This window comes from Helobdella robusta (assembly GCF_000326865.2).
Source record: "Helobdella robusta unplaced genomic scaffold HELROscaffold_16, whole genome shotgun sequence".
NCBI classification, from domain to species: domain Eukaryota; kingdom Metazoa; phylum Annelida; class Clitellata; order Rhynchobdellida; family Glossiphoniidae; genus Helobdella; species Helobdella robusta.
In genome coordinates this window covers 526,814-538,104 of record NW_008703893.1, presented here as the reverse complement: position 1 = coordinate 538,104, position 11,291 = coordinate 526,814, and the positions used below count along the sequence as shown (strand labels likewise).

The 11,291-nt window shown below is 32.0% G+C and overlaps 1 protein-coding gene across 1 annotated transcript; it reads left to right on the top strand.

Moving 5' to 3' along the window:
• The first annotated feature begins 1,608 nt into the window (after positions 1–1,608).
• HELRODRAFT_98091 (hypothetical protein) lies at positions 1,609–10,124 on the top strand. The gene is made up of 7 exons (XM_009015447.1): positions 1,609–1,732; positions 3,765–3,879; positions 4,698–4,915; positions 5,636–5,749; positions 8,635–8,838; positions 9,162–9,269; positions 9,791–10,124. Exons 1-7 carry the CDS (start codon positions 1,636–1,638, stop codon positions 9,937–9,939), a joined length of 1,005 nt encoding a protein of 334 aa, XP_009013695.1. The 5' UTR covers positions 1,609–1,635; the 3' UTR covers positions 9,940–10,124.
• Positions 10,125–11,291: the final 1,167 nt, after the last annotated feature.

Sequence of the window (11,291 nt, the reverse complement as noted above, 5' to 3'; positions counted from 1 at the left end):
TTAAAAGTAGACAGAACCCTAGAAGTATGGGGTCCGAATTTCCGGATGGTAATTTGATACGGGATTCCAACTTTAAGTGGCCTCTGCTCTTGGTCCTGGGTTTCGACTGCAAAAGAAATCCCCGCAACGCGTGTGTGCGTGGTTTCGCGTTTACTCACATGCGCTATGTGTGTGTGTGTGTATATATGTGTCTGTTTGTATATGTGTGTGTGTGTATATGTGTCTGTTTGTATATGTGTGTGTGTTTATATGTGTCTGTTTGTGTATGTGTGTGTGTATATATGTGTCTGTTTGTATTTGTTTGTGTGTATGTATTTCTGTTAGTGAGTGTGTGTGTATATATGTGTGTGTGTGTGTGTGTGTGTGTGTGTGTGTGTGTGTGTGTGTGTGTGTGTGTGTGTGTGTGTTGATGTTTCATAGAATTAGACGAAAATTAATAATATTAAAAATAAAGATAGTTTTGTATGGAGATAGTAAAGAATGTATTAATAATTGATAATTACATTGTATTGTACTGTGTAGAGGTGTTTTTGTATGAATATATTAGCGAATGCAGTATTGATAATGTTTATTGATTGATTTTATTTGACCTCGCTAGTAAAGAAGATGAATCTGTCTCTAGGCGTACAACTCCTACTATTAGTGTACCTATTCTCGTCATCCTTCACCGACAACAACAACAACAACAATAATAATTATCATCGTCGTCATCATAGCTATCATGGCTATCAACGTTATCATCATCAATACGATGGATACGATCATGATATAGTAACCGACGACGACGATGATGATATTACTAACGACGATGTTGATAATGATGATGATGGTGATAATGACAATAATTTCAACAACAACTACAACAACGATGAAGATGGTAATAGTGATAACGATAACGATGATAAACTTACTATAATAAATGATGACGACGATGATGATGATGATGATGACAACGACGATGAAGAGGACGACGATGACGACTTTACAAGTAAGTTAATATCTTTTTCCGGATATCATGATACTATCGAATGAGATCTAATTAATTTTCATCTTATCTGGCTAAATTTAGTACTGCGTAGTATGCAAGAATGGTAGATAATATTATGTTGTATAATTACATAGTTCGGTATTTTATAATACAAATAATAATAGTATAATTACAGAGTTTTGTATGTTATAATTGTATTGCATTTTATACATGAATACACGGTTTTGTATGTTATTATTGTATTTTTTAGGTGTCATACATGACATTCATGTTGTATTTATAAAGATGTATGAGCGTGCTAATTATGGATGCCTATTTCGCTATGGCATATTTTGGCGTGTGTGTGAATGTGTGTATGAATGTGTGTGAATGTGTGTGTGTGTGTGAATGCATGTGAATGTGTGTGTGTGCATGTGTGTAATAAATTTAATTACGAAATAATAATTCCAGAGAGCAGCAGCGAAACACACGAGCTGATAAACAAACTGTCAAAAATTTTTGGATTCGACGACATGAGAATCAATACCGACAGGAGCTACATCAACAACAACAACAACAACAACAACAACAACAACAACAACAACAACAACATTAACATCAACAATAATATTAATAACATTATTAATCATAGGGCTGCTCCTGAATATATGACTGAGTTATACAAGCATGTTGCTTATGAGGATGGTGTGACAAAGGCGCCAACACCCTTTGAAGCCGATATTGTCAGAGGGCTTGTTGATAAAGGTGACATTTTTGTTGTTGTTGTTGTTGCGTGTTTCTGTTTTTGTTGTTTTTGTTGCGTGTTGTTGTTTTTGTTGTCGTTGTTATTGTGTGTTGTTGCGCGTTGCTGTTTTTGTTGTTGTGTGTGTTTTTGTTGTTGTTGTTGTAATGTTGTTTTTTTTGTCGCGTCATATTGTTTGTTGTATTGTTGCTGATGTTTTGTCATGGCATTGTTGTTCGTTTCGAGGAGATTAATGATGTTGTTGACGGAGTGTTGCCAAACTTCTTCGTTATTATTATTATTATTTATTAATACTATTCTTATTAATTATTATTATTTTGACAGTTGTTATTATTATTGACATACCGCGTAAAAAGTTAGGGGAAAGTGATTTCAATAGACATCTAAGGCTCAGTCTAACAATACCGCAGACCTTATTATTATTATTATTATTATTATTATTATTATTATTATTATTATTATTATTATTATTATTATTATTATTATAATTAACGTTGTAACTATCGTCGATATTGTTATTTATTGTAATGTTATGAAAGTTATTATTATTGATGTTATTGAAGTTGAGACACACGTGCGTTCACATATCATTAAATTTGACATGTGTATATGTGCTGTCTCTATGCGTGTGTGTCTGTGTGTGTGTGTGCGTGTGTGTGTGTGTCGATTACACTGATGTATGTTTGTTTATGTGCATTTTGTATGTGTGCGTGTGTGTTTGCGTGTGTGCGCCACGCAAGTATGTCTGCATGCCTATGTTTATCTACGTCTATATGCGTTTTAATCTGCGTACGTGATGCGTTCGTGTGTTTCGTTTCAACGTCTAAATTTTTGTTGGACGTTGATGAATCTAAATTTTTGAAAAAAAAAACGAATTTGTGACAAAAATTTTAGGAACAAAAATGAAAAACAAACAAGTAAAAATGTAGAAAAATGTATATATAACCGAGAAAAATAATATAGAAATTGATTTTCTTCGCATAAATTTAAAAATGAGTGAATGAGTGAGTGAGTTAATGAATGAATAAAGAAATAAATAAATGAATGAACGAATTAACGAATTAACGAACAAATAAATAAACAAATAAATGAATGAATAACAATCCGACAATAACAAATCAAAGCTGGATGAGTAAATCATAAACTTTTTGTGACCGCTTTTTGAGTCATCTCTGAATGTGGTTGCATTTGCATCAGGAGAAGATGTGATTTACTGTTCGTTCACTCATAAATCTGAGACTTCTGAATTTTTAAAATATTTTTTTCATTTGTTTATTTTACCAATCTTACATATTATCTCGCGTGTTATTTTTTTTATACAGTTGACTTCAAAATGGTTTAATAGCACTTGCCTTATTTAACATGGTTTATTATGCACTGCGATTGTTTCGCGATCTTTTGTGTTCATTGGTTTATTCTTAGATACTTTTTTTTATTCATTCATTTTGTTATTGTTGTTAATTACTTCATTCATTCATTTTTTAATTAATTAAATAATTACATCTTTAATTTATTAATTCTTTTCTTCATACATACATTCATTCATTCGTTCGTTCATCATTCATTCATTCATTCATTCATTCATTCATTCATTCATTCATTCATTCATTCATTCATTTATTCATTCATTCATTCATTCATTCGTTCGTTCGTTCGTTCGTTCGTTCGTTCGTTCGTTCGTTCATCATTCATTCATTCATTCATTCATTCATTCATTCATTCATTCATTCGTTCGTTCGTTTGTTCGTTTGTTCGTTCGTTCGTTCGTTCGTTCATCATTCATTCATTCATTCATTCGTTCGTTCATTCATTCATTCATTCATTTTTCTTCCATTCACAAATTGGCTCACACTGATTGATTCACTCTCTCATTCATCAACTTGTTTAAATTCATTTGTTCATTTATTCTTTCATTCACCAAACTGTTCAGATTTTCATCTCTTCATTACTTCCTTCATTTTTTCCTTCCTTCATTCATTTGTTCGTTCTTTCGTTCGTTCATTCATTCATTTATCCACCAACATAATCACACAGCCTCAAACTCTCAGAGCAACTATTTGTTCGACTTGTCACATTTGAAGGAGAAACAAGAAAACATTCTCGAATCCGAATTGCATTTGTTTAAATTAAGACCGACTATGAAACTGCAGTCATCATCTTCGTCATCGTCACCGTCATTGTTGTCGTCATCTTCTTCATCATCTTTACAATCTTCTTCATCATCTTTACAATCTTCTTCATCATCTTTACAATCTTCTTCATCATCTTTACAATCTTCTTCATCATCATCACCATCTTCGTCATTGACAAAATCTTTGAACTCCTCGCTAACCCTAACCCTGCCATCGTCAACTTCATCATCATCTTCTTCACCACCAACATCTTTCGCCTTTATGAAGCGGAGAAGAGCCACGCGTCATATTCACGTACGTTCATAAATAAATACTCGATTGCATTATTTCATTTTTTAAAAAAAGAACAAAATTAAAACAATATTACAATTTGGCTGATTAAATAAATACATATGCCATTTGAGAAACAAGAAGTATTGGAACAAAACGAGCGAGAATTTTTATAGAATTTATTTTTCTTCATTTCATCATGTGATTGGAGTGCACACTGAGCCACATATCATTAGCATTCCACTCTTAAGTTTCTTAATTAGTATCAATTAATCATAAATCACTTTCCATGCTACGTATCACTGCATGGTTCCATCCAATGCAAACATTTAACTTACACGCATACAACGTACACACACACATACAACGAACTTGAACATTTCACAAATAACTCATTGCACATTTTAAATAAACAGTATGCCTTCGAACAAGATGACTGCACCAGTTATTTTTGCATTTCCTCCATACTTGACACTTCTACCAAATGAAAAATGAGCGTCAATATTATTTAATGAAATTATGTTTATAAATAAAATAAAAATTTAGAAAATAAAATTTATAAAAGTGGCTTTGTTATTTTATTTTTTATTCATTTTCAGCTCAAGCTCTACCAGATTCTTTGCAAGAAGACCTCTACAAGACATCCAAACTTCAACAGAAACCCAATCGATCTACGTTTACTGGAGACAAGGTCAATTCTGAGGTCATTCAAACCGGGCTGGGAGACGTTCAAGGTGAAGGATGTTGTCAAGAAGTGGATTGACCATCCGTCGTCCAATCATGGTAGACCTTATATACATGAATGAATGTATGAATGGATGAATGAATGAATGAATGAATGAATGAATGAACGAACGAACGAATGAATGAATGAACGAACGAACGAATGAATGAATGAACGAGCGAACAAACGAATGAATGAATGAACAAACGAACGAACGAACGAACGAATGAATGAATAAATATAAAATAAATAAACAGATAAATTGAAATACGTGTAAGTTTTTTAGCGTGCGTGCCTGCTAGTTCATAATATTCGCACATTATATATGAATTACTACACATCAAATATTTTATATAAACGTCTGGGTTAATTAAGTTACAGATAGCTAAGCAAAAAGTGTTAATAGTAAAAGTTCTTCCTAATAAAAATGATTTAGCATCATTATTTAATTGTTTATTTATTACAAATATCAAATAATGTCTTTTGACTGAAGATAACGATATTTTTAGTGGCATTTTATCACGATAAAACTTCAACGTTAATTGATGTATTGAAGGAGTGGATCAACAAATTATTTAGCAAATGTTAAATTCAGACAGACAGACAGACAGAAAAATTTAAATAAAAGACAACACAGACAATGATTATTTCATCCCTTTCTTTAAATTCTTAGAACGTGACAAAATTAAAATTTCAAAAACATTTCAAACGAATTAATAAAGTAGTTGATAAAAAACATTTAAAAGAAAATCAGCAAAATAAAAATTAAACCCAACCAGGTTTTTACGTGGTAGCCACAACTCCACATGGCGAGGAACTGGATGCCGACTGGATAAGATTCGCCCAGAGGCAGGATCATCATGGAAGCAAGCAGCCAGTACTTGTCATCTACAGTCAAGAAAGATCTGATGATCAAGGTCAGACGATGATGTGTGCGTGCGTGTGTGTGTTTGCAGAGACGGATTTCATGGATGTATTTATGTTTAAGGCCGTACTTATGGATGTGAGTATGTTTAGGGCCTGGTTTATGAATGTGAAGGCTTTTTCTCAACTAAAGAGCGGCCAGATGGCCTCTAACTATTTTTAGAAGCTCAAAACGAAAATTTTTTTCAAATAGGCAACTTTTTCCTGTGCAGTTTTACATAAAGTTGTTGGCAAACTTTTTTGCTTATGATTAAGGCGCTTGGTCCTGCTATTGCAATGACCGGTTACGATCGCAAAGAGATCCTCATCTATCGCATGCGACCTGTGTCTTTGATGAGTTGATTCACGCTTTCCCACGCACTGTGTGTCTCCATGTTGTTGATCCCTCTGAAAACCATCTAACTTCGAACTTCGGAAAAAAAACAAAAAAAATTTACTTCAAATCATTTTAAAATAAATATTCTTTAAACAGACGCCGATGAAGATAGGTTGGATGCCAACTACGTACCACCGACACCAAGAGATGGAAACCTGGAGAACATGCGCAGGCAGTACAACAACTTCCTCAATGGACAGTACGGAGTGGAAGACGACGACGAAGATAATTATGAAGATTACAACAACAACAATAATAACAATATTATCAATATTAATAACAATAACAATAATTACAACAACAACAATAATTATTACACTAATTATAGTAACATTAATAGTCAACATTATAAAGACACTGCGGTTAAAGTTAATAAAAATAATAATTACACTGAAATAAATAATAAACATTATTATGATGATGATGATGATGATGATGATGATGATGATGATGGTGATGATGATGGTGATGATGATGATCAGTATCAGGCCAGCATCTACAACGACGACGACGACGATGATGATGTTGGCAAATTTGGTGGCAAAAAATCTAACACGGATGAATATGTAAAAGGTAATTTGGGATTTATTACGCGGTGTGACGACAAGTTATGGTTGTAATAAAAATAATAAAAACACATTTATCACTACGTAATAACAATAATAACAACAATAATAATAACAATTATACAACCACCACCACTGCTACTACTACTGCTGTTGTTGCTATTTCAACTACTGCTACTACTACTGCTGCTGCTACTACTACTGCTGCTACTACTACTACTGCTACAACAACAACAACTACTACTACTGTTACTACTACTACTGCTACTACTACTGCTACTACTGCTGCTACGACTGCTGCTACTAGTTTCTTTACTAGAAAATTTTATCAAAAAATTATGTTATGAATTATTAAACTAAATAAAAATAATAATAATTGAAGATAATAAATAAAGATAGGGCAAAAAAGTTATTTTTGTAATGTTAGTTTTAATGTGAGATTAATCATTGAGAACTAGTGATGACAACCGATTAAGAATTGATAACGTTTCAGGTGGAAAGCCGTACGTAGGGAAAATGCAGAAGCAAGTTCAAAATGGAAAACAACGTTTGAAAAAACAACAACAACAACAGAAACAACAACACAAGCAGCAGCAGCAAAAACAACAACCACGTTTTCGTAAAAAACGACAATACATGAGCCCGACGAAACACGAACAGTTTGTTAGAGATTTAGAAATGTTAAGACAACAACAACAGCAACATCAACAAAAACAACAACAATTATTACAACTACAACATCAACAACAATTACATCAGCAACGAAAAAACATTAAAAAACAATTAAATTTGCAACGTCAAAATTTGGAGCAGGAGAAAACATACCACCAACAACGCAAACAACAACAAAACAAACAACATAAACATCGTCAACAACTTAAACAAAATCATTCAAAAAACCAACATCACCGACTAAACCAACAACAGACTTATATAAAAAAGCAAACAAAATCTCAACAACAACATCAACACATTAAACATATACAAATGCAACAACAACTAAAACAACAACAAAAACAACAACAAAATCGTAACAAAAGATCTATTACATATAACAGTAAATTTTGTTCAAACGTTACTTACCTAGAATATGTTGCCTACATCTTAAAAAACATCAACAACATCAGCAACAACAACATTAAAAGCAACAACAATAGTCTGATGGCTTGCAACTTTAGCTACGATGTAATATACAATAAAAACAACAACACATTAAACTTTGTAAACGTTCAACACAACGACCAAAATATCAGCATTTTTTATATGCTGAATGACAGCAGTAAAAATATTATGTACGACAACAACAAAATTAACTACAACAACAAAATTAACCACAACAACAACAACAACGATAGCGACGACAGCAACATTAACCAATTTAATAATGAAGTTAACAATAACTATAAAAAACGCAAAAAAACAAGTAAAAACAATTCAACTAAAAACAGCATAAACAACAAAACAACAACAACAAAATCAAAAAACAACAACACGAATAAAAACACTAATTCCAACAAAAGCACAAACAACAAGGCATATAGCCTACACACTACTAACAACAACATTAATACAAACAACAACAATAAGTACGACAAAAGTAACAACGATAACCACAACTACAACACAAATTATTACACAGCTAACTACAAAAATTTGACTCGTCAAAAACGACGAAACCCAAACAATACAAACGTCATGAACAACAAAATCAACAACAACAACAAATTCAACAACAACAAAATCAACTACAACATTTATGTAAATAAAAAAACCACTTCTAATAGGAGCATACCGAAGATTAAAAACAACACTAACAACAACAACTACAACATCTATAAAAATAGAAACAACAACAGCAAAAACAACATAAACAGCCACAGCAGAAACATTAACATCCATAACAACAAGAAAGACAACAACAAAGACAACAAAATCTACAACAAAAACATAAACAAAAGCGACAAAATCCACAACAATAGCGACAACAACAGAATCAATTACAACAAACGCGGTCGTAAAGTTGTAGAGAGAGAGAGGAAGAAGTATTGCCAACTGTATGATATGCACGTTAATTTTAAAGATATTGGATGGTCCGACTGGGTTATACAGCCAACTGGTTTGTAGTTGATGCCATCTAGCTGTTGTTGTTGTTGTCATTTTGTTGTTGTTGATGATGCTATCATTTTGTTTTTGTTGATGACATTTTGTGGTTTTTGCTGACATATTGTTGTTGATGCCTTGTTGTTGTTGTTGATGATGTCCTTTTGGATTTGTTAACGTCATTTTGTTGTTGTTTTGTTGTTGTTACTCGAGTTGATATTGTTATTAATGCAACGATGTAGTTACATTTAGTTCGTTGATTGGTATTAATTTTCAAAATAATGCATCTATTAATCCATTTATTTATTCACCAATCACTTAAAATAATTTGGATTGAAGTGTACAATGCATACCAGTGCAAAGGTATATGCCCGTTTCCCTTGGACACCAGCTACCATCCAACCAAACATGCCACTGTCCAGAGCCTTGTACATGCGCTTGGCACGGGTAGGGTTGGTGTTGTTGTTTGTTTATTTGATGTTGTTGTTGCTGTTGTTGTTGTTTATTGCTGTTGTTGTTTTTGAAGTAGTTGCTGTTGTCGATTGCTGCTTTGTTACTGTGTTGTTGTTGTTGTGTGTTACTGCTTTGTGGTTTTTATTGTTGTTGTTTGTCAGTTGCTGCTTTGTTGTTGTTGTAGTTGTTAACATTTTTCGTAAACATTTTTGTACAACTCTATTTTTTTCTCTACTCAAAAATGGCAAAAAACTTGCTAGAATGTAGAAGCCACCAAAGTAACAGCATTTTCCGAGAAAGGCAAACTCCCGAAATTATAAACATTTAAAGTTGCGAGTTATAGCAACAGATGAGTTGCTATTACTCTATTGAGTAATGAACAACAAAAATATTCCAATCAATGACTTTTGAACAGTTAAAAACTGAATAAAAATAACGAAAAAAATAAAACTTCGTTCAAATAAAAAAATTGAAATTAACAGTTAATTTTAACGGTGACGTAAAAATTTCATTAGACAATATTCAGCCCCGTCGGTTAAGGGCCGGCAGTCCCTGCTGTGTGCCCTCCCCCCTCTACAGCCTCTCTATGCTCTACAACAAGAATGACGTCATCATACTCAAGTTCTACGACGAGATGATTGCTGCCGGATGTGCGTGTCATTGAATGTGGTTGACTGATTGGACGGTTGAGTGTGGTCTGTGATTGGTTGTATGATTAAATTTGGTTTGCCATTATTTGATTGGCTGATTACATGATTGATGTGGCTTATGATTGGTTGATTTGTTATTTATTTATTTGTTCAAACGCTTGGATGGAGAATTCGTATGATTAAGTTGTTTTTTAGTAGTTAGTGATTATATAATTTTTTTTATTAGTCGGCTGTTGATTTTGTTGTATAGCTGATATGAGTTTTTTTTGTCGGCTGTTTTTGTTCAATGAAACCTTGCTATGATGTGTTTTATTATTTAATGATTAGTTGATTGATTGTTTGTTTGTTTGCTTGTTTATTTGATTGCTTGTTTGATTGATTGATGAACTGATTGAATGAATAAATATTTGATTGATTGATTAATTTATGATTGATTGATTGAATGAGTTAAGATATCAAAGGACATATTACAATCACAAAAAGTTGATAACGTGTGACTGATTAAATGATTTCTACCTTATTTTGGATTTTTAAATTTTCAACAATTATTAAATCATCTCTTGTCACATCTGTTGTTAGCCTTATAAATGTCAAATTAAATATCTTATCACATATGTAAAAAAATATAACACCTACAAGTGTTTTTATAAAAATTAATTGATAAATATATACATAAATAAACAAATTAATTTATTTATTCGTTTATTTATAAATGTACATATTAAAAATGTTAGTAGCTACGATTTAAATCATGCCTTTGAAATCTATTTAAATGTTGCGAATACTTATTTATACATTTTTTTATTTTAACTTCGAAATAATTATAATAATTATTATTGCCTAGAACAGTGTTAAAAGACGTACGTACGGCCTTGCATATGTATAAATATAGAAATATAACATAATTAATAATATTTTGTCGGTAATTAAACTGTTGTTGGTATTATTTGATAGTTTTTGATACATTAATACCAGCCTTATATCAAACAGTATTTTATTTGACATCTTGTATATACGGAATTAACAGTTTATCTCGTAAAACAATTTTTCTGATCATTTTAAGTTTTTTAAATATTTTTAAATGAGAAAATAAATTAATTTAATGATTTTTCATTTAGTTTTTTTTATATTATTTTAACTAATAAATGTTTCAAAAGTTATTGTAAATTTTGAAGGTCACATTTGGAGTTTTGTTTTTTTCCAGTAAGAATTCAAATGCTTTTTCGTAGTTACAGACCGTTGGTTCAATTCTCCATCTCTGTTTTTTTTTCTTCTTTTCATGTGTTTTGGTTCTTAGCTCCTTATCTCTCTCTCTCTCTCTCTCTCTCTCTCTCTCTCTCTCTCTCTCTCTCTCTCTCTCTCTCTT